Consider the following 24,800-nt stretch of genomic DNA (forward strand, 5'->3'; position numbering starts at 1 on the left):
CTCTAACCACAAAACAGAAAACCAAAACTCATTCACAAAGCAGCCCCTAGCCCGAGCTAGCCGAGCCTTTGCTGCAGCCCGAGCGCCCGTGTGCTTGCAACCTTGCACAGCAGCCCCTGCTGCTCCCTCCCTGCAGCCCTGCGTTCCAGCCTGCTGCCACCGAAGCATCCCTGCTGCGCAAACAAGCCAACGCACACCCACTGCATCTTTTTCCCGTTCCTGTGCACATCCGTCTTCTTGCAAGCCTCGAAACGTCTAGTTCGGAAGCTCAGATCGAAAAACTTTCTTCATCAAAGTTGTTCGTCTCTGTCTCTTCCATCTAACCTCCGAATTTCAGCCTTATCGGAGTCATATTGAGATCTGTACACCAATCGAGGTACAAGCTGTTCAGAACAGAATCTGCCGTATATCTGCTGCCCCTGCAGCACACCCACCTCAGCAGCTCTTCTTTCTCCTGCTGCAACCTACTGCTACTGCAACATCACTGCAGCCCCTGCTGCCCCACGCATTCAACACCACATCACGCCTGCATCAACACGCGCGTGATCCAAAACCCGAAATCAACAAGTAAGTATTTAAGCAAGTAAGTATTTTAAGAATAAAGTTCATGCCTTCAGCATTTTAAATACTTCTTCTTTTCTCGGGGACTTGAAAACCTCCCTTCTTCTACATCCCACCTTTCTTATAACGTGGGTTCGATTCTTGAAAAGCGGAATCGTGGGGATTCACGCAATTTAACGAACTAAGAGCGTTCGTAAGACTTCGGACTAAGAGCGTCCGTAAGCATCGATTAACGACCATATAAACATCATTGTTTCGGTCTAATCCAATTATTCTTGGAAATCGATTTCTTGGTAGCATAGCTCGGAAATCTTATTTAGTTTTCGTGGAAGCATTGACTCCGAAACTAACTTGTTTTTGTTTCATCTTTCAGGATGTCAAACACAAACAAACTCGATTTTGTTCCATTGGATTATGCAGGCAAAAGGTACTTAATTTGGGTCACTGATGTCGAGATCCACCTCATTGCCCGTGATTTATTGCATACAATCCAAGAGCTTTGTCCTATAGAAACAGCTCCAGACCCTCAAACTGAGAAAGATAATTCCAAGGCACTTGCCTTCATGAAACGTCACATGGATAGTGACCTACAGTTTGAGTTCATAAATGAGGATAGCGCCATAAAGCTTTGGCATGCGCTTCGCGAACGATATGGCAATGTTCGTGACTCCATACTTCCGAATACAGAAGCAGAATGGAAACATCTTCGCTTTTCTGAATTTGACACTGTCATGCAATTTTATGCGCAAGCTCTCAGCATCAGAGCAATGATGCGTCTCTGTGGAAAAACAATCACAGAAGACCAATTGATTGAGAAAACCCTCAATACCTTCCCCGTCTATGCTATGAGGTCCTCTGACTTATTCCGGACTCATGTAAATGCAAGGCGGATCACAAGTTTTCAACAGCTTATTGAAGCTATGGTCATTACTGAAAGACATGGCAATGAACTTGTGAAAAGAAGATTTGATAGGCTTCAAGATAGCTATCAAGAGCATCGTCCTATGGCTAGAGAAAGTCGCCATCGACGTCATGATCCATACGATCGAAATGCTCAAGAAGGTAATCGCTCAAGGCGACAATCCCACGACCGTAGGAGGCGTGATTTTGAGGGAAATAGGGTTGGAAACCATGGAGCCAACGTTGGCCATGGGCACCACTTTCCAACGCCACCAGTCCTAGGGACTATGCATATTGCGCCAATGCGCCTCAATCAAGGGAGAATCCTCTTTATGGTGTCTATTTCTGATATGGAACGTCTGATCAATGGACCTGAATTTGCAATGTACCTACGAAGGTAGTCGCATCATGGTGATCAAGACTTCGAGTTCACAAAGACTTTAAATCTGGCGATGAAGACAAAATACCGCAGATTTTTATTTATAGTCTTTTATTTTTCCAAGAATTATGTCATGGCAATTATGCCTTATATCAATAAAATGACTTATTGTATTAACTCTTTCCCTCTAGGCGTACTCAAGAGTACTTGTGATGTCTAGGCAAGGTTTGATCTGAGAGAACGGTTTTAAAAGTGAGCAACGCTCCACCAAAATCTCGCCTTACCTTACCTGGTCACAACTAAATTGAAATTGCCGAACGGATAGAGTGACTACGATTTGTCTACGATTTGATTTTTATATTGGATTAGATTATGGTCACGAAACTTTGGTGTCATCATTGGATATTATTAATAAAGTATCGATTTATTTTATCTCATGTCGTAGACATGTTTTTCGAACTTTATTATTTTAAAGATATAAGAGCCAATGGTTTTCATGCGGAAACGCATTGTGAGAATGGACAAGAGTTCCTTTGCATCACCTCTAATGACTACGGAAATAAACGAGTATTAGAGAAACTTATGTGTCGCTCTAGTGGGTTGTATGCAACCACTATTCGAGTCATTGAATCCAACCATGTCATGAGAGATGATTTATGGGATTCCGACACGTATAGGCTTTGGCACGACCGTTTGGGACACCCAGGTCGTGACATGATGATCCGTATATTAAAGACTTCACACGGACATCCCTTTTTCAGAACGAAAGGAAGTAAAACTCGAAATTTGGATCAAGGAGGAGCACCTGCGCCTCACGGTGCCTTCCCCCTTCAAGTCCGGCCACCACTAGCCGGCGCCGCCATCCCCCTGCGGCTCAAGGGTGGCTTTGACGCCACCTCTGCTCCTCTGACTCAAATTTCGACTTCTAAAGTCCATTGTGACTTCATGGCTCAACCAAAATCCTCATCGGTTGTTTCCAAAGCCCATCATTCGTTCTGCAAAGCCTGCTCTTTAGCAAAGTTAGGATCGAGACCATCCTATGCAAAGGACACCAAAGAAAATATACCATTCTTGTAAAGAATCCAAGGTGATATTTGTGGACCCATTCAACCACCATGCGGACCATTTAGATATTTTATGGTGTTGGTTGATGCATCGACACGCTGGTCACATGTCATGCTATTGTCCACAAGGAACGCTGCATTTGCTAAACTCCTAGCACAAATAATTAAGTTACGGGCTCACCACCCTGATCATCCCATTAAGTCTATAAGATTAGACAATGCTGGGGAGTTTACATCAAAGACTTTTGATGATTATTGCATGTCCATTGGGATTGATGTTGAACATCCTGTTCCTCATGTTCATACCCAAAATGGTCTCGCAGAAGCCACCATTAAACGACTACAAATGGTTGCTCGAGCATTGGTGATGCGCACCAATCTCCCTATTTCTGCTTGGGGCTATGCAATATTGCATGCAGCTGTGCTTATTCGTCTGAGGCCCACTGCCAATCAACCCTTCTCTGCGTCCCAGATGGTTACTGGGTATGAGCCTGATGTCTCACACTTACGCATATTTGGGTGTGCAGTCTATGTGCCTATTGCGCCGCCACAGCGCACCAAAATGGGTCCTCAAAGACGATTAGGCCTTTATGTTGGATATGATTCTCCAACAATTATCCGCTACATAGAACCCTTGACAGGCGATCTCTTTACCGCTAGATTTGCGGATTGTCACTTCAATGAGACAGTCTTCCCGTCGTTAGGGGGAGATAAGAACATCAATGTTCAACAGGAACGACAGGAATTGTCGTGGTCTGTCCCCACTCTGTCTCATCTTGATCCCCGAACCGCACAGTCAGAAATTGAAGTGCGGAGAATTCTCGATCTTCAAAACGTAGCAGATTCGATGCCTGATGCGTTTTCTGATATCGCTAAAGTGACGAGATCACACATACCTACTGCAAACGTGCCTGCAAGGATTGATGTCCCTAAAAGTAGAGGACATGACGCCAACTCAAGAATGCATGAGCATGGCGCCAACGTCCCATCTCTCAATGATGGTGACGTTGTGGCTAGGCCCACGGCTCCCGCCAAGAAGCGCGGGAGGCCCATAGGTTCGATGGATTCTCGCCCAAGAAAGAAAGCGAGTTCGGCACAAAATAATCCATTAATCATCGATGTAAATAATCCATCTCATGAGAATATTCCGGATTATGGTTATGTCCAAGAGACATCATTGGGGGACGCTCCAATGTCAGAACCAACTCCAGAGAATAGAGAGATCTCCATAAATTACACTAGTGTACATGAGATGATGGATAGAAATTCTATGGCGATTGATGATGCATTTGCATATCATATTGCAAAAGGAATTATAGAATATGATGATATCGAACCTCGCTCTGTTGAAGAATGTCAACAAAGAGCGGATTGGCCTAAATGGAAAGATGCAATCCAGGTTGAATTGGATTCACTAACAAAGAGACAGGTATTTGGGCCTGTAACGCAGACACCCTCAAGTGTAAAGCCTGTTGGCCATAAATGGGTCTTTGTTAGAAAGCGTAATGAGAAAAACGAGGTTGTTAGATACAAAGCCCGCCTTGTGGCGCAAGGTTTCTCACAACGCCCTGGAATTGACTACGAGGAGACATATTCTCCCGTAATGGACGTTATAACGTTCCGCTACCTCGTCAGTTTGGTAGTTTCCGAAAAACTTGACATGCAGCTTATGGATGTGGTTACAGCATATCTCTATGGGGATCTAGATTCAGAGATATATATGAAGGTTCCAGATGGACTTCAATTACCCAAATCAAGTGGCTCTAAACCACGGAGCGCGTTTTCAATAAGATTAAAACGCTCACTATATGGATTAAAACAATCTGGACGGATGTGGTATAACCGTCTAAGTGACTACTTGATTGGGAAGGGATATATTAACAATGAAATATGCCCATGCGTGTTCATTAAAAGAACAAGTTCCGGATTTGCAATCGTAGCAGTTTATGTCGATGACATGAAACTAATTGGAACTCTAGATGAGTTGAAGGAAACTGCTAAATACTTGAAATTCGAATTTGAGATGAAAGATCTTGGGAAAACACGGTTTTGTCTCGGTTTAGAACTCGAGCACCGTAGTGATGGAATCTTGATCCATCAGTCTGCATATACTCAGAAAATCCTAAGGCGCTTTAATGAAGATAAAGCAAAGCCTACGAGTACTCCCATGATCGGCCGTAGTCTTGAGCCCGGAAAAGATCCGTTTCGTCCAAGGGATGAGGACGAAGAACCATTAGAGGCCGAGGTGCCCTATTTGAGTGCAATAGGCGCATTATTGTACTTAGCTCAATGCACAAGACCGGATATCTCATTCGCAGTGAACTTGTTAGCTCGACATAGCTCTGCGCCAACACGCCGCCATTGGATTGGTATAAAGACAATCTTTCGATACCTAAGAGGTACGATTGATATGGGCCTATTCTATCCCTACAGAGAGAAAAGGAATGACGGAAAATTGGGATTGGACCCCAAGAGGCAAAACGCCCCCGTCCATGGAATGGCCGCCGGCCATGTTGCCGCCGCTGGCGCCGCCACCGCTCATGGTGGCCGGCATTCTCCTATCTCCCTCCATCAAAACGACAATGATGTCTTGATGGGTTTTGCTGATGTAGGGTACCTCTCTGACCCTCACAAAGGTCGCTCCCAAACTGGTTATGTCTTTACCATGGGAAGCACTGCGATATCTTGGAGGTCTACAAAACAGACCCTTGTTGCTACTTCCTCAAATCATGCAGAGATTATTGCTCTACATGAAGCTGTACGTGAATGTATATGGCTAAGGTCCGTAATTCGACACATTCAAGGAAGTTGTGGTTTGAAGTCTACCACAAATGAACCTACATGCATTTATGAGGATAATGCAGCTTGTATTGAACAAATGAAGTTAGGTTTCATCAAGGGCGACAACACCAAGCATATATCGCCTAAGTTCTTTTATAATCAGCAACAACAATCACTCCTAAAGATTGAAGTGAATCAAATCCGATCAGAGGATAATGTAGCGGACTTATTCACTAAGTCGTTACCTAAATCCACCTTCGAGAAACATGTGAAGAGCATCGGATTGAGAAAGTTATCCGAACTCCCACAATTATAGCAATCAGGGGGAGTTATGATGTCTACATGTTCGATCTCGAAGAGTGAAGGACGTGTTGTGCTCTTTTTGTCCTTCGACCAGGGTTATTTTTATCCCACAGGGTTTTTGTTACCTGGCAAGGTTTTTAACGAGGCAACGGATGAAGCGTCACCACCAAGTTTGAAGCGGCACAAGGGGGAGTGTTGAAGGAATATCGATTTAGTGTGCCTTATCAAACTAGGAGTAGCAATAGGAGAGAAGGTTCTAGATTTCCCAATCCTACACGGATTGGTATTCCTTGTAACATTAGAACTAGCACTTTGTAATCCCTATATATAGGGCTCCTATTCTCAATAATAAGAACACATCTCTCTCATCAATCTCTCTCAAATACATTATACTTAAACACGTTATCAGCACGATTGAAATTGAAGTGCGGAGAATTCTGAAATTATGAGTAGGGAGAATTCTCAATAATAATGTATTTGAGAGAATTCTGATGTGTTATTAGATTGATGTGTTATTATTGAAATTGAAGTGCGGAGAATTCAATCGAAAAGAATTCTCCGCACTTCAATTTCAACAACATGGGACAAAAAGGAGTACTTGTTCTTTTAATGAACACGCATGGGCATATTTCATTGTTAATATATCCCTTCCCAATCAAGTAGTCACTTAGACGGTTATACCACATCCGTCCGGATTGTTTTAATCCATATAGTGAGCGTTTTAATCTTATTGAAAACGCGCTCCGTGGTTTAGAGCCACTTGATTTGGGTAATTGAAGTCCATCTGGAACCTTCATATATATCTCTGAATCTAGATCCCCATAGAGATATGTTGTAACCACATCCATAAGCTGCATGTCAAGTTTTTCGGAAACTACCAAACTGACAAGGTAGCGGAACGTTATGACGTCCATTACGGGAGAATATGTCTCCTCGTAGTCAATTCCAGGGCGTTGTGAGAAACCTTGCGCCACAAGGCGGGCTTTGTATCTAACAACCTCGTTTTTCTCATTACGCTTTCTAACAAAGACCCATTTATGGCCAACAGGCTTTACACTTGGGGGTGTCTGCGTTACAGGCCCAAATACCTGTCTCTTTGTTAGTGAATCCAATTCAACCTGGATTGCATCTTTCCATTTAGGCCAATCCGCTCTTTGTTGACATTCTTCAACAGAGCGAGGTTCGATATCATCATATTCTATAATTCCTTTTGCAATATGATATGCAAATGCATCATCAATCGCCATAGAATTTCTATCCATCATCTCATGTACACTAGTGTAATTTATGGAGATCTCTCTATTCTCTGGAGTTGGTTCTGACATTGGAGCGTCCCCCAATGATGTCTCTTGGACATAACCATAATCCGGAATATTCTCATGAGATGGATTATTTACATCGATGATTAATGGATTATTTTGTGCCGAACTCGCTTTCTTTCTTGGGCGAGAATCCATCGAACCTATGGGCCTCCCGCGCTTCTTGGCGGGAGCCGTGGGCCTAGCCACAACGTCACCATCATTGAGAGATGGGACGTTGGCGCCATGCTCATGCATTCTTGAGTTGGCGTCATGTCCTCTACTTTTAGGGACATCAATCCTTGCAGGCACGTTTGCAGCAGGTATGTGTGATCTCGTCACTTTAGCGATATCAGAAAACGCATCAGGCATCGAATCTGCTACGTTCTGAAGATCGAGAATTCTCCGCACTTCAATTTCTGACTGTGCGGTTCGGGGATCAAGATGAGACAGAGTGGGGACAGACCACGACAATTCCTGTCGTTCCTGTTGAACATTGATGTTCTTATCTCCCCCTAACGACGGGAAGACTGTCTCATCGAAGTGACAATCCGCAAATCTAGCGGTAAAGAGATCGCCTGTCAAGGGTTCTATGTAGCGGATAATCGTTGGAGAATCATATCCAACATAAAGGCCTAATCGTCTTTGAGGACCCATTTTGGTGCGCTGTGGCTGCGCAATAGGCACATAGACTGCACACCCAAATATGCGTAAGTGTGAGACATCAGGCTCATACCCAGTAACCATCTGGGACGCAGAGAAGGGTTGAGTGGCAGTGGGCCTCAGACGAATAAGCACAGCTGCATGCAATATTGCATAGCCCCAAGCAGAAATAGGGAGATTGGTGTGCATCACCAATGCTCGAGCAACCATTTGTAGTCGTTTAATGGTGGCTTCTGCGAGACCATTTTGGGTATGAACATGAGGAACAAGATGTTCAACATCAATCCCAATGGACATGCAATAATCATCAAAAGTCTTTGATGTAAACTCCCCAGCATTGTCTAATCTTATAGACTTAATGGGATGATCAGGGTGGTGAGCCCGTAACTTAATTATTTGTGCTAGGAGTTTAGCAAATGCAGCGTTCCTTGTGGACAATAGCATGACATGTGACCAGCGTGTCGATGCATCAACCAACACCATAAAATATCTAAATGGTCCGCATGGTGGTTGAATGGGTCCACAAATATCACCTTGGATTCTTTGCAAGAATGGTATATTTTCTTTGGTGTCCTTTGCATAGGATGGTCTCGATCCTAACTTTGCTAAAGAGCAGGCTTTGCAGAACGAATGATGGGCTTTGGAAACAACCAATGAGGATTTTGGTTGAGCCATGAAGTCACAATGGACCTTAGAAGTAAAAATGGTAGTCAAGGAAGCAGGGGTGGCGTCAAAGCCACCCTTGGGCCGCAGGGGGATGGCGGCGCCGACCGGGGATGGCCGGACTTGAGGGGGGGAAGGCGCCGTGAGGCGCAGGTGCTCCTCCTTGATCCAAATTTCGAGTTTTACTTCCTTTCGTTCTGAAAAAAGGATGTCCGTGTGAAGTCTTTAATATACGGATCATCATGTCACGACCTGGGTGTCCCAAACGGTCGTGCCAAAGCCTATACGTGTCGGAATCCCATAAATCATCTCTCATGACATGGTTGGATTCAATTACTCGAATAGTGGTTGCATACAACCCACTAGAGCGACACATAAGTTTCTCTAATACTCGTTTATGTCCGTAGTCATTAGAGGTGATGCAAAGGAACTCTTGTCCATTCTCACAATGTATTTCCACATGAAAACCATTGGCTCTTATATCTTTGAAATAATAAAGTTCGAAAAACATGTCTACGACATGAGATAAAATAAATCGATACTTTATTAATAATATCCAATGATGACACCAAAGTTTCATGACCATAATCTAATCCAATATAAAAATCAAATCGTAGACAAATCGTAGTCACTCTATCCGTTCGGCAATTTCAATTTAGTTGTGACCAGGTAAGGTAAGGCGAGATTTTGGTGGAGCGTTGCTCACTTTTAAAACCGTTCTCTCATATCAAACCTTGCCTAGACATCACAAGTACTCTTGAGTACGCTTAGAGGGAAAGAGTTAATACCATATATGCTTGGTGTTGTCGCCCTTGATGAAACCTAACTTCATTTGTTCAATACAAGCTGCATTATCCTCATAAATGCATGTAGGTTCATTTGTGGTAGACTTCAAACCACAACTTCCTTGAATGTGTCGAATTACGGACCTTAGCCATACACATTCACGTACAGCTTCATGTAGAGCAATAATCTCTGCATGATTTGAGGAAGTAGCAACAAGGGTCTGTTTTGTAGACCTCCAAGATATCGCAGTGCTTCCCATGGTAAAGACATAACCAGTTTGGGAGCGACCTTTGTGAGGGTCAGAGAGGTACCCTGCATCAGCAAAACCCATCAAGACATCATTGTCGTTTTGATGGAGGGAGATAGGAGAATGCCGGCCACCATGAGCGGTGGCGGCGCCGGCGGCGGCAACATGGCCGGCGGCCATTCCATGGACGGGGGCGTTTTGCCTCTTGGGGTCCAATCCCAATTTTCCGTCATTCCTTTTCTCTCTGTAGGGATAGAATAGGCCCATATCAATCGTACCTCTTAGGTATCGAAAGATTGTCTTTATACCAATCCAATGGCGGCGTGTTGGCGCAGAGCTATGTCGAGCTAACAAGTTCACTGCGAATGAGATATCCGGTCTTGTGCATTGAGCTAAGTACAATAATGCGCCTATTGCACTCAAATAGGGCACCTCGGCCTCTAATGGTTCTTCGTCCTCATCCCTTGGACGAAACGGATCTTTTCCGGGCTCAAGACTACGGCCGATCATGGGAGTACTCGTAGGCTTTGCTTTATCTTCATTAAAGCGCCTTAGGATTTTCTGAGTATATGCAGACTGATGGATCAAGATTCCATCACTACGGTGCTCGAGTTCTCAACCGAGACAAAACCGTGTTTTCCCAAGATCTTTCATCTCAAATTCGGATTTCAAGTATTTAGCAGTTACCTTCAACTCATCTAGAGTTCCAATTAGGTTCATGTCATCGACATAAACTGCTACGATTGCAAATCCGGAACTTGTTCTTTTAATGAACACGCATGGGCATATTTCATTGTTAATATATCCCTTCCCAATCAAGTAGTCACTTAGACGGTTATACCACATCCGTCCGGATTGTTTTAATCCATATAGTGAGCGTTTTAATCTTATTGAAAACGCGCTCCGTGGTTTAGAGCCACTTGATTTGGGTAATTGAAGTCCATCTGGAACCTTCATATATATCTCTGAATCTAGATCCCCATAGAGATATGCTGTAACCACATCCATAAGCTGCATGTCAAGTTTTTCGGAAACTACCAAACTGACAAGGTAGCGGAACGTTATGACGTCCATTACGGGAGAATATGTCTCCTCGTAGTCAATTCCAGGGCGTTGTGAGAAACCTTGCGCCACAAGGCGGGCTTTGTATCTAACAACCTCGTTTTTCTCATTACGCTTTCTAACAAAGACCCATTTATGGCCAACAGGCTTTACACTTGGGGGTGTCTGCGTTACAGGCCCAAATACCTGTCTCTTTGTTAGTGAATCCAATTCAACCTGGATTGCATCTTTCCATTTAGGCCAATCCGCTCTTTGTTGACATTCTTCAACAGAGCGAGGTTCGATATCATCATATTCTATAATTCCTTTTGCAATATGATATGCAAATGCATCATCAATCGCCATAGAATTTCTATCCATCATCTCATGTACACTAGTGTAATTTATGGAGATCTCTCTATTCTCTGGAGTTGGTTCTGACATTGGAGCGTCCCCCAATGATGTCTCTTGGACATAACCATAATCCGGAATATTCTCATGAGATGGATTATTTACATCGATGATTAATGGATTATTTTGTGCCGAACTCGCTTTCTTTCTTGGGCGAGAATCCATCGAACCTATGGGCCTCCCGCGCTTCTTGGCGGGAGCCGTGGGCCTAGCCACAACGTCACCATCATTGAGAGATGGGACGTTGGCGCCATGCTCATGCATTCTTGAGTTGGCGTCATGTCCTCTACTTTTAGGGACATCAATCCTTGCAGGCACGTTTGCAGCAGGTATGTGTGATCTCGTCACTTTAGCGATATCAGAAAACGCATCAGGCATCGAATCTGCTACGTTCTGAAGATCGAGAATTCTCCGCACTTCAATTTCTGACTGTGCGGTTCGGGGATCAAGATGAGACAGAGTGGGGACAGACCACGACAATTCCTGTCGTTCCTGTTGAACATTGATGTTCTTATCTCCCCCTAACGACGGGAAGACTGTCTCATCGAAGTGACAATCCGCAAATCTAGCGGTAAAGAGATCGCCTGTCAAGGGTTCTATGTAGCGGATAATCGTTGGAGAATCATATCCAACATAAATGCCTAATCGTCTTTGAGGACCCATTTTGGTGCGCTGTGGCGGCGCAATAGGCACATAGACTGCACACCCAAATATGCGTAAGTGTGAGACATCAGGCTCATACCCAGTAACCATCTGGGACGCAGAGAAGGGTTGAGTGGCAGTGGGCCTCAGACGAATAAGGAGAAAAGGTTCTTATTATTGAGAATAGGAGCCCTATATATAGGGATTACAAAGTGCTAGTTCTAATGTTACAAGGAATACCAATCCGTGTAGGATTGGGAAATCTAGAACCTTCTCTCCTATTGCTACTCCTAGTTTGATAAGGCACACTAAATCGATATTCCTTCAACACTCCCCCTTGTGCCGCTTCAAACTTGGTGGTGACGCTTCATCCGTTGCCTCGTTAAAAACCTTGCCAGGTAACAAAAACCATGTGGGATAAAAATAACCCTGGTCGAAGGACAAAAAGAGCACAACACGTCCTTCACTCTTCGAGATCGAACATGTAGACATCATAACTCCCCCTGATGTCGATATCTCCCCCTGATTGCTATAATCGTGGGAGTTCGGATAACTTTCTCAATCCGATGCTCTTCACATGTTTCTCGAAGGTGGATTTAGGTAACGACTTAGTGAATAAGTCCGCTACATTATCCTCTGATCGGATTTGATTCACTTCAATCTTTAGTAGTGATTGTTGTTGCTGATTATAAAAGAACTTAGGCGATATATGCTTGGTGTTGTCGCCCTTGATGAAACCTAACTTCATTTGTTCAATACAAGCTGCATTATCCTCATAAATGCATGTAGGTTCATTTGTGGTAGACTTCAAACCACAACTTCCTTGAATGTGTCGAATTACGGACCTTAGCCATACACATTCACGTACAGCTTCATGTAGAGCAATAATCTCTGCATGATTTGAGGAAGTAGCAACAAGGGTCTGTTTTGTAGACCTCCAAGATATCGCAGTGCTTCCCATGGTAAAGACATAACCAGTTTGGGAGCGACCTTTGTGAGGGTCAGAGAGGTACCCTGCATCAGCAAAACCCATCAAGACATCATTGTCGTTTTGATGGAGGGAGATAGGAGAATGCCGGCCACCATGAGCGGTGGCGGCGCCTGCGGCGGCAACATGGCCATATAATTCAATGGTTCATGTAGGCCTCTTGGGGATGAACCTACATGCATTTATGAGGATAATGCAGCTTGTATTGAACAAATGAAGTTAGGTTTCATCAAGGGCGACAACACCAAGCATATATCGCCTAAGTTCTTTTATAATCAGCAACAACAATCACTTCTAAAGATTGAAGTGAATCAAATCCGATCAGAGGATAATGTAGCAGACTTATTCACTAAGTCGTTACCTAAATCCACCTTCGAGAAACATGTGAAGAGCATCGGATTGAGAAAGTTATCCGAACTCCCACGATTATAGCAATCAGGGGGAGATATCGACATCAGGGGGAGTTATGATGTCTACATGTTCGATCTCGAAGAGTGAAGGACGTGTTGTGCTCTTTTTGTCCTTCGACCAGGGTTATTTTTATCCCACAGGGTTTTTGTTACCTGGCAAGGTTTTTAACGAGGCAACGGATGAAGCGTCACCACCAAGTTTGAAGCGGCACAAGGGGGAGTGTTGAAGGAATATCGATTTAGTGTGCCTTATCAAACTAGGAGTAGCAATAGGAGAGAAGGTTCTAGATTTCCCAATCCTACACGGATTGGTATTCCTTGTAACATTAGAACTAGCACTTTGTAATCCCTATATATAGGGCTAGCCGACCATGTTGAGTCGGCTATGTCGGCTAGGAGTATCCGTTTCAGTTATAATGTATTTGTGGTTTAGGGCTCAAAACCACAAAAACACTATCCGGTAATTTTTATATAGGATACTTAAACACGTTTCAGTATCCGTAGGGATTAGCCCGTTGTGGTTTTCCTTAGTCCTAGCCGGTATTTGTGGTTTCGGCCCATCGATTTAACGAACTAAGAGCGTTCGTAAGCTACGGACTAAGAGCGTTCGTGAGCATAGATTTTGACCATTTAAACATCATTGTTTCGGTCTAATCCAATTATTCTTGGAAATCGATTTCTTGGTAGCGTAGCTCGGAAATCTTATTTAGTTTTCGTGGAAGCATTGACTCCGAAACTAACTTGTTTTTGTTTCATCTTTCAGGATGTCAAACACAAACAAACTCGATTTTGTTCCATTGGATTATGCAGGCAAAAGGTACTTAATTTGGGTCACTGATGTCGAGATCCACCTCATTGCCCGTGATTTATTGCATACAATCCAAGAGCTTTGTCTTATAGAAACAGCTCCAGACCCTCAAACTGAGAAAGATAATTCCAAGGCACTTGCCTTTATGAAACGTCACATGGATAGTGACCTCCAGTTTGAGTTCATAAATGAGGATAGCGCCATAAAGCTTTGGCATGCGCTTCGCGAACGATATGGCAATGTTCGTGACTCCATTCTTCCGAATACAGAAGCAGAATGGAACGATCTTCGCTTCTATGAATTTGACACTGTCATGCAATTTTATTCGGAAGCTCTCAGCATCAAAGCAATGATGCGTCTCTGTGGAAAAACAATCACAGAAGACCAATTGATTGAGAAAACCCTCAATACCTTCCCCGTCTATGCTATGAGGTCCTCTGACTTATTCCGGACTCATGTAAATGCAAGGCGAATCACAAGTTTTCAACAGCTTATTGAAGCTATGGTCACTACTGAAAGACATGGCAATGAACTTGTGAAAAGAAGATTTGATAGGCTTCAAGATAGCTATCAAGAGCATCGTCCTATGGCTAGAGAAAGTCGCCATCGACGTCATGATCCATACGATCGAAATGCTCAAGAAGGTAATCGCTCAAGGCGACAATCCCACGACCGTAGGAGGCGTGATTTTGAGGGAAATAGGGTTGGAAACCATGGAGCCAACGTTGGCCATGGGCACCACTTTCCAACGCCACCAGTCCTAGGGACTATGCATATTGCGCCAATGCGCCTCAATCAAGGGAGAATCCTCTTTATGGTGTCTATTTCTGATATGGAACGTCTGATCAATGGACCTGAATTTGCAATGTACCTACGAAGGTAGTCGCATCATGGTGATCAAGACTTCGAGTTCACAAAGACTTTAAATCTGGCGATGAAGACAAAATACCGCAGATTTTTATTTATAGTCTTTTATTTTTCCAAGAATTATGTCATGGCAATTATGCCTTATATCAATAAAATGACTTATTGTATTAACTCTTTCCCTCTAGGCGTACTCAAGAGTACTTGTGATGTCTAGGCAAGGTTTGATCTGAGAGAACGGTTTTAAAAGTGAGCAACGCTCCACCAAAATCTCGCCTTACCTTACCTGGTCACAACTAAATTGAAATTGCCGAACGGATAGAGTGACTACGATTTGTCTACGATTTGATTTTTATATTGGATTAGATTATGGTCACGAAACTTTGGTGTCATCATTGGATATTATTAATAAAGTATCGATTTATTTTATCTCATGTCGTAGACATGTTTTTCGAACTTTATTATTTTAAAGATATAAGAGCCAATGGTTTTCATGCGGAAACGCATTGTGAGAATGGACAAGAGTTCCTTTGCATCACCTCTAATGACTACGGAAATAAACGAGTATTAGAGAAACTTATGTGTCGCTCTAGTGGGTTGTATGCAACCACTATTCGAGTCATTGAATCCAACCATGTCATGAGAGATGATTTATGGGATTCCGACACGTATAGGCTTTGGCACGACCGTTTGGGACACCCAGGTCGTGACATGATGATCCGTATATTAAAGACTTCACACGGACATCCCTTTTTCAGAACGAAAGGAAGTAAAACTCGAAATTTGGATCAAGGAGGAGCACCTGCGCCTCACGGCGCCTTTCCCCCTCAAGTCCGGCCATCCCCGGTCGGCGCCGCCATCCCCCTGCGGCCCAAGGGTGGCTTTAACGCCACCCCTGCTCCCTTGACTCCCATTTTTACTTCTAAGGTCCATTGTGATTTCATGGCTCAACCAAAATCCTCATTGGTTGTTTCCAAAGCCCATCATTCGTTCTGCAAAGCCTGCTCTTTAGCAAAGTTAGGATCGAGACCATCCTATGCAAAGGACACCAAAGAAAATATACCATTCTTGCAAAGAATCCAAGGTGATATTTGTGGACCCATTCAACCACCATGCGGACCATTTAGATATTTTATGGTGTTGGTTGATGCATCGACACGCTGGTCACATGTCATGCTATTGTCCACAAGGAACGCTGCATTTGCTAAACTCCTAGCACAAATAATTAAGTTACGGGCTCACCACCCTGATCATCCCATTAAGTCTATAAGATTAGACAATGCTGGGGAGTTTACATCAAAGACTTTTGATGATTATTGCATGTCCATTGGGATTGATGTTGAACATCCTGTTCCTCATGTTCATACCCAAAATGGTCTCGCAGAAGCCACCATTAAACGACTACAAATGGTTGCTCGAGCATTGGTGATGCGCACCAATCTCCCTATTTCTGCTTGGGGCTATGCAATATTGCATGCAGCTGTGCTTATTCGTCTGAGGCCCACTGCCACTCAACCCTTCTCTGCGTCCCAGATGGTTACTGGGTATGAGCCTGATGTCTCACACTTACGCATATTTGGGTGTGCAGTCTATGTGCCTATTGCGCCGCCACAGCGCACCAAAATGGGTCCTCAAAGACGATTAGGCCTTTATGTTGGATATGATTCTCCAACGATTATCCGCTACATAGAACCCTTGACAGGCGATCTCTTTACCGCTAGATTTGCGGATTGTCACTTCGATGAGACAGTCTTCCCGTCGTTAGGGGAGATAAGAACATCAATGTTCAACAGGAACGACAGGAATTGTCGTGGTCTGTCCCCACTCTGTCTCATCTTGATCCCCGAACCGCACAGTCAGAAATTGAAGTGCGGAGAATTCTCGATCTTCAGAACGTAGCAGATTCGATGCCTGATGCGTTTTCTGATATCGCTAAAGTGACGAGATCACACATACCTGCTGCAAACGTGCCTGCAAGGATTGATGTCCCTAAAAGTAGAGGACATGACGCCAACTCAAGAATGCATGAGCATGGCGCCAACGTCCCATCTCTCAATGATGGTGACGTTGTGGCTAGGCCCACGGCTCCCGCCAAGAAGCGCGGGAGGCCCATAGGTTCGATGGATTCTCGCCCAAGAAAGAAAGTGAGTTCGGCACAAAATAATCCATTAATCATCGATGTAAATAATCCATCTCATGAGAATATTCCGGATTATGGTTATGTCCAAGAGACATCATTGGGGGACGCTCCAATGTCAGAACCAACTCCAGAGAATAGAGAGATCTCCATAAATTACACTAGTGTACATGAGATGATGGATAGAAATTCTATGGCGATTGATGATGCATTTGCATATCATATTGCAAAAGGAATTATAGAATATGATGATATCGAACCTCGCTCTGTTGAAGAATGTCAACAAAGAGCGGATTGGCCTAAATGGAAAGATGCAATCCAGGTTGAATTGGATTCACTAACAAAGAGACAGGTATTTGGGCCTGTAACGCAGACACCCCCAAGTGTAAAGCCTGTTGGCCATAAATGGGTCTTTGTTAGAAAGCGTAATGAGAAAAACGAGGTTGTTAGATACAAAGCCCGCCTTGTGGCGCAAGGTTTCTCACAACGCCCTGGAATTGACTACGAGGAGACATATTCTCCCGTAATGGACGTCATAACGTTCCGCTACCTTGTCAGTTTGGTAGTTTCCGAAAAACTTGACATGCAGCTTATGGATGTGGTTACAGCATATCTCTATGGGGATCTAGATTCAGAGATATATATGAAGGTTCCAGATGGACTTCAATTACCCAAATCAAGTGGCTCTAAACCACGGAGCGCGTTTTCAATAAGATTAAAACGCTCACTATATGGATTAAAACAATCCGGACGGATGTGGTATAACCGTCTAAGTGACTACTTGATTGGGAAGGGATATATTAACAATGAAATATGCCCATGCGTGTTCATTAAAAGAACAAGTTCCGGATTTGCAATCGTAGCAGTTTATGTCGATGACATGAACCTAATTGGAACTCTAGATGAGTTGAAGGTAACTGCTAAATACTTGAAATCCGAATTTGAGATGAAAGATCTTGGGAAAACACGGTTTTGTCTCGGTTGAGAACTCGAGCACCGTAGTGATGGAATCTTGATCCATCAGTCTGCATATACTCAGAAAATCCTAAGGCGCTTTAATGAAGATAAAGCAAAGCCTACGAGTACTCCCATGATCGGCCGTAGTCTTGAGCCCGGAAAAGATCCGTTTCGTCCAAGGGATGAGGACGAAGAACCATTAGAGGCCGAGGTGCCCTATTTGAGTGCAATAGGCGCATTATTGTACTTAGCTCAATGCACAAGACCGGATATCTCATTCGCAGTGAACTTGTTAGCTCGACATAGCTCTGCGCCAACACGCCGCCATTGGATTGGTATAAAGACAATCTTTCGATACCTAAGAGGTACGATTGATATGGGCCTATTCTATCCCTACAGAGAGAAAAGGAATGACGGAAAATTGGGATTGGACCCCAAGAGGCAAAACGCCCCCGTCCATGGAATGGCCGTCGGCCATGTTGCCGCCGCCGGCGCCGCCACCGCTCATGGTGGCCGGCATTCTCCTATCTCCCTCCATCAAAACGACAATGATGTCTTGATGGGTTTTGCTGATGCAGGGTACCTCTCTGACCCTCACAAAGGTCGCTCCCAAACTGGTTATGTCTTTACCATGGGAAGCACTGCGATATCTTGGAGGTCTACAAAACAGACCCTTGTTGCTACTTCCTCAAATCATGCAGAGATTATTGCTCTACATGAAGCTGTACGTGAATGTATATGGCTAAGGTCCGTAATTCGACACATTCAAGGAAGTTGTGGTTTGAAGTCTACCACAAATGAACCTACATGCATTTATGAGGATAATGCAGCTTGTATTGAACAAATGAAGTTAGGTTTCATCAAGGGCGACAACACCAAGCATATATCGCCTAAGTTCTTTTATAATCAGCAACAACAATCACTCCTAAAGATTGAAGTGAATCAAATCCGATCAGAGGATAATGTAGCGGACTTATTCACTAAGTCGTTACCTAAATCCACCTTCGAGAAACATGTGAAGAGCATCGGATTGAGAAAGTTATCCGAACTCCCACGATTATAGCAATCAGGGGGAGATATCGACATCAGGGGGAGTTATGATGTCTACATGTTCGATCTCGAAGAGTGAAGGACGTGTTGTGCTCTTTTTGTCCTTCGACCAGGGTTATTTTTATCCCACAGGGTTTTTGTTACCTGGCAAGGTTTTTAACGAGGCAACGGATGAAGCGTCACCACCAAGTTTGAAGCGGCACAAGGGGGAGTGTTGAAGGAATATCGATTTAGTGTGCCTTATCAAACTAGGAGTAGCAATAGGAGAGAAGGTTCTAGATTTCCCAATCCTACACGGATTGGTATTCCTTGTAACATTAGAACTAGCACTTTGTAATCCCTATATATAGGGCTCCTATTCTCAATAATAAGAACACATCTCTCTCATCAATCTCTCTCAAATACATTATACTTAAACAATTATTTAAAATTTAAGAATATTCATTATAATAAACAAATCGAACTAGTAGACCTGGTATCTGTCAATCTGCCGGATGTAGATTTAGATTGAGCTATTAACTATCAGTCGGATTATCAAATCGGGTCGGGTTGAATTTTATTGTTATTAAACAGATTCGGATTTAGATCTACCCGCTCCATTTACAAATCTAGATACCAAGCATTTTCCTTCGATGATTAGTGGTCATGTTTTGAGAAGATCTGAAAGTATGTAGAGGCACATCCTTCCGAGCCTGATATGTTGTCTAATTCTTTAATGGTGGGTTGTACATCTATAGATATGGTTTTGGCGTTGATTTTTTGACTTTAAGTACTACGGATCGTGTTCTGTTTTTTAGTAGGCGTGGTGATTATTCCTTTGATAGTGAGAACAAATCCAAAGTTGATTCCTCTTCTACACGCCATTAAGCTGGATGTGTCAAAGAAATCTACTAGCTCCACTTCACAATCCCTACTTTGGGCGTTAAGATTGCTTGAATTCAGTGTTCTACCTTTTATTTTCTCTAGGCTCTAGACGTCGAAATATAGCAGCTCTCCTCTTACTAAAGTCCAAACACCTTTCCTCTCAAAAGAAAGAAAAGAACAGAAAGCAACAGACACCCACTCGTTCCACTTTAGTAATAAACAATTGATTTCAGTGTCTCATAGCAAATCAATCTTCATCGGAGTAATTGGAGCACATGAATTGCAATTCAATTTCGCTCCATGTTATGGTCAAGTCAATCCACTCGTAACGTAGCCTATTTTACCAGTCAATGATCAATCACTCTTCTCCCACGAACACGAAGAATGCGAAACAATCAAACAAAACATGGGCATTGTAATTTAACAATCCACCATTTGTCGGCATTCATGTGAGCTCATCATTGGGACTGTCCAAGACTGAAAAACTCGGTCTTTCTTAATCAGCAAAAAACGAAAAGTATTAGTCTTTGTCGTCCTAAAGACTGATATTTTATCTTACATTCCAAACACGTGGCACAAGATACATGTCATGATCCAATAAGCTCCAATAGTTCTCCCATTAAAGTCACCCGCCATAAACACCACCTTGAAGCAGATCAAGCTTCAATAGAAGCAAAGCATTTCGATAGATGTCCTTGGTTTTCTAACCTACCAAATTTGAGGGTTTCATTTTCTGGATCAAGAGGTACAATTCATGCACACCCAATTTCTGGTTTTCTTTGATTTTGGCTGAGTATTGAAAGATTTACTTGGTGTGTGTAAGGCTTGTAATATGTTTCTGTTTTTGGGATTTTTGCTGCAATTTTGGTGTTTATGGGATTTTTTGTTGTTGTTGTTGTTATTGCTTGGTTAGTAATTGTTCCATTTGGGTTTGTCTTTGATTTGATTCTGATCCTGGGTTTTGTACAGTTTTCTTTGGTTAAGGTTCAGAGGCTGCATTTCAGTGGATTACATCTTATTTACCTTTCATTTTCATCCAATCTGAAATGTATAATGATCAGATATATTATGGATTCTTTTGAGAAATTTGGTGAAAGTTGTAAAATTTGAATTTGGATATAGATAGGTGATCATTTGATAGGATGATGAAAGTAAAGTCATGACCTTTTTGGGTGGAAAAAGGTAAATCTTTGGGAAGATTAGACCAGTGCTCTCTGGAACTTGTATCTGCATGTTAGCATACTACTATGAAAAAAGTAGCATAATTTAGCTCAAGTTAGTCAAAAACAGGAGTGTTACCTCTGAGTAGCTTTGGAAGCCAAATGTTCAAAAGTTTCTTCGCGCATCTGTTAATTACTGTGAATTGATCTGTTGACTCACTGTTTTGTAGCTTTGTGTGTAGTTTAATTTTCCATTAATGAAAAGAAGTTAGTATCTTTTTGCAGTAAAATATCATGAGGTCAAAAGATATCCAATATTCTCTTCTCTTCTCTCTCTCTCTCTCTCTCTCTCTCTTTTTTTTTTTTGTGTTGCTTTGGTCCCAAGTTTGGGGCTGACATAAAGGCATGAGTTTCATAGGCTTACTGATACTTTGCAGATATTGAATGGGGGCTATTTTGAGTTTGGCTGGTCCCAAATCTAGGACAAACGATTATCATGAGGTTTCTCAGAATGATACCTGTAAGCGGCAAAGAATGTCATCATGTACTTATGAGGAGAGCAAAAGACTAATTCCCAACCTTCCTGATGAGCTCTCAATCCAAATTATTGCTAGACTTCCTAGAATTTGCTATCCCCATATCAGGCTGGTGTCACAGAAGTGGAAGGAAACTGTTACAAGCTCCGAACTATTTAAGTTGAGAAAAGAGCTTGGAAAAACAGAAGAATGGCTGTACTTGTTGACTAAAATTGAAGAGGATAAACTCTCGTGGCATGCTTTTGACCCCCTGTCAAGGAAGTGGCAGAGGTTACCTCGGATGCCAAACGTAGTTTATGAACAAGAGTATACTAGAGGTTTGCCTTGGTTTTCGATATGGAATATGGTTGGGCCAAGCATCAAAATTGCTGATACTATTAGGGGCTGGCTTGGGAGAAAGAACTCATTTGATCAAATGCCATTTTGTGGTTGTGCCATTGGTGCTCTTGATGGATGCCTCTATGTTCTAGGTGGATTTTGTAAAACTTCAACTATGAAATGTGTGTGGAGATTTGATCCAATTCAAAATGCATGGAGCAAAGTGCCAGCCATGTCCACAAGTAGAGCCTATGGTAAGACGGGCATTCTGAATAACAAGCTCTATGTCGTTGGAGGGGTTAGTCGAGGCCAAGGTGGATTGGCTCCTCTTCAATCTGCTGAAGTTTTTGACCCCTCCACAGGTACGTGGTCCGAAGTACCAAGCATGCCATTCTCAAAAGCTCAAGCCTTGCCTACTGCCTTCTTGACTGACATGCTAAAGCCTATTGCCACCGGGTTGACTCCATACATGGGCAGGTTATGTGTATCCCAGAGCCTGTATTCCTGGCCCTTTTTTGTTGATGTTGGAGGAGAAATTTATGATCCTGAGACAAATTCATGGATTGAAATGCCAAATGGCATGGGTGACGGTTGGCCTGCTCGGCAAGCTGGTACGAAGTTGAGTGTTGTGGTAGATGGTGAATTGTATGCTTTTGATCCTTCGAGTTCTTTGGATAGTGGCAAGATTAAGGTGTATGATCAACAGGAAGATGCTTGGAAAGTTGTTATACGGAAAGTCCCCATGTGTGATTTGGCTGGTTCAGAATCTCCATATTTACTTGCTGGTTTTCATGGAAAGCTTCATGTTATAACAAAAGATATTAATCATGATATCGCTATTCTGCGGGCTGATCTGCGGAACAATTTGGGTTCACTGTCGTCAAGCTCGTGTTCTGTCGTAGCTGGATCCTTATTACATGAACATCCCGAGTCACTGGCAGAATCAGATACAGTTGTGTGGAAAGCCATTGGCACTAAGGATTTTGGGTCAAGTGATTTGGTCAGTTGTCAAGTTATTGACATTTAGTTTAAGGCGACTATCCCTGTAAGTCAATGGGTTGGCCTTTCATATAATATCGTATATGTGGTTTACTATGAAAATTTCTTGTTTAAAGCATTTCAAATGGGCTTGTTCTGATCCAGAATTTTTTTAAACAGAGAAATATGATACGATGCGCTTTCACTAGTTATTCAGTCTTTGAAGTCTACAAATTATGCTTCTTGTATAGGGATCTATTTTCCATCATGATCCTCCATAACTATGTAATTCATCTTCCATCATAGCCTTTACTCTTTGGGTTTCTGGATTTTGATATATCTGTGTGATCATTTGGCAGATATGGCAAATCACTATGGTGAATCTGATGTTGTTAAGTGACTTGCTACGTTTGTCTATATAAACTTAAATTTATCTTTTTTCCAGGAGGTAGAGAAAAACAGTTTACTATCCCATTACAACATGAGGAATAATTTGGTTCTCAACCTTGTCTAAGCTTATCTGATTAAGTTTATCTTTATGCCTTAAATTGCATGGCTGAGTTGGATTTGGGTGCAGCCCCAAATATGAGTTACATGATCAATATCAAAACTCTATCAGTAGCTTTGCCACCTAGTGATGAGCTCTGTCCACCATTTGTGTATGTGGTAATGGGCTTTGGGCCTCAAAGACAGTCTTTTCTTTTCTTCTACTATCAGGATCTGTCAATTGCATAACTAGGAGATATTATAAAAAAAAAAAAAAAAAGCTTGTATGATCTGAATATCTGTTGCTGATTGCTGTGTCCATTCTTGACAGAAAAATTATTATTTCTTGATCTAAACTGTGCAGTTTGTAGATCAGAAATTTGATTAAATCCATGGAATCACATGAAACCTTTCAAGGATACCCATGCCAACTATGTGAGTTCAACCAGCAGGAGATTTTGCACATTGACTGCTGTTTCACTTTTTTAATAGAGGAATGAGACTAGTCGAGAAAAACCATGTGATGAACATATCCTTTTGAACATGGGTTTATGCAATTATGCATAAGATTTCGTTCAGTCAGCCAATAATGCAGAATTTGAATATGTTGACAGATATTTTTGTGCAGACATCCACCTCCAATAAAATGATTGGGAATTGCTTTCTGATAGGAGACAATGCTCAAGTTTGTCTAGTTGACATTAGTAGTGAAGGTGGTACTGATCTAGTTCTATACAATCAGATATATAATGGTACTCATCAGTGAAATTTATGAATCTGCGCTACATTGCTGAGCACTACTTCTTGTTCTCATAATGGTTGATATCCTATATTGGTTGAAGTATTTTAGATTTTCTGGTGCTTGTGCTAACTGCTGTCAAATCTGTTGTAGGCGGTCGGTTCTTTATTACTGTAAAGATGGCCTAGGATAAGAACGTGTAATAGACATGAAACTTCTTAGTCCTGCTGCTTTGGCAAATCGATGGACTTGAATTCATAAACATTATGTGAATGTTTAAGACATGAAACCAGAGGAATCAACTAACGAAGAAGAAACCCTGCAGAAAGTCATCAAATACTGTAAAAGATGCTAAATGTGCATCAGTATGAAATGATCTGTTTGTAAATAGCACTGTTCATATAAACACTTCCTCTGGTGCACATGGTTTGGATAAGATTGCTGACTCCGCATCTGAGTTTGACATATTCACGCTCATTCTGTCAAGTCTTCATCATTTATCTCCATTTGAATCTGTCAAAGTGATAACATCCCTAGAAAACAGTTTTCTGGATGGAGATGTTATTGTTGCCAATTTTTATGGTTGCCTTCCATGACTTTGATTCATGGGGGGATTAGTGACTAATTCAATCAACAATCTAGAGTACTCAACTTCTCACACCTTATTAATGTCAGAGTTCAAACTTTCGCCTCCCTTCTAACTTCGGAACCAAATAATCATATAAAGCAAAAAAACACACAGTAATGGTGCATCAAAATTCAAAAC

The 24,800-nt window shown here is 42.5% G+C and overlaps 1 protein-coding gene across 2 annotated transcripts; it reads left to right on the top strand.

The window, feature by feature from the left end:
• Positions 1–20,387: 20,387 nt before the first annotated feature.
• On the top strand, positions 20,388–23,542 carry LOC112178745 (F-box/kelch-repeat protein At1g22040). 2 transcript variants are annotated; one of them, XM_024316953.2, is made up of 3 exons: positions 20,388–20,562; positions 21,415–22,876; positions 22,990–23,542. In XM_024316953.2, exon 2 carries the CDS (start codon positions 21,422–21,424, stop codon positions 22,856–22,858), a length of 1,437 nt encoding a protein of 478 aa, XP_024172721.1. In that variant the 5' UTR covers positions 20,388–20,562; positions 21,415–21,421; the 3' UTR covers positions 22,859–22,876; positions 22,990–23,542. The 2 variants fall into 2 exon arrangements, with proteins under 2 accessions (XP_024172721.1, XP_024172720.1); XM_024316952.2 differs by having other exon boundaries at positions 20,389–20,562; positions 21,415–23,021.
• The last annotated feature ends 1,258 nt before the right edge of the window (positions 23,543–24,800 follow it).

Source organism: Rosa chinensis, chromosome 7 (assembly GCF_002994745.2).
Source record: "Rosa chinensis cultivar Old Blush chromosome 7, RchiOBHm-V2, whole genome shotgun sequence".
Taxonomy (NCBI): domain Eukaryota; kingdom Viridiplantae; phylum Streptophyta; class Magnoliopsida; order Rosales; family Rosaceae; genus Rosa; species Rosa chinensis.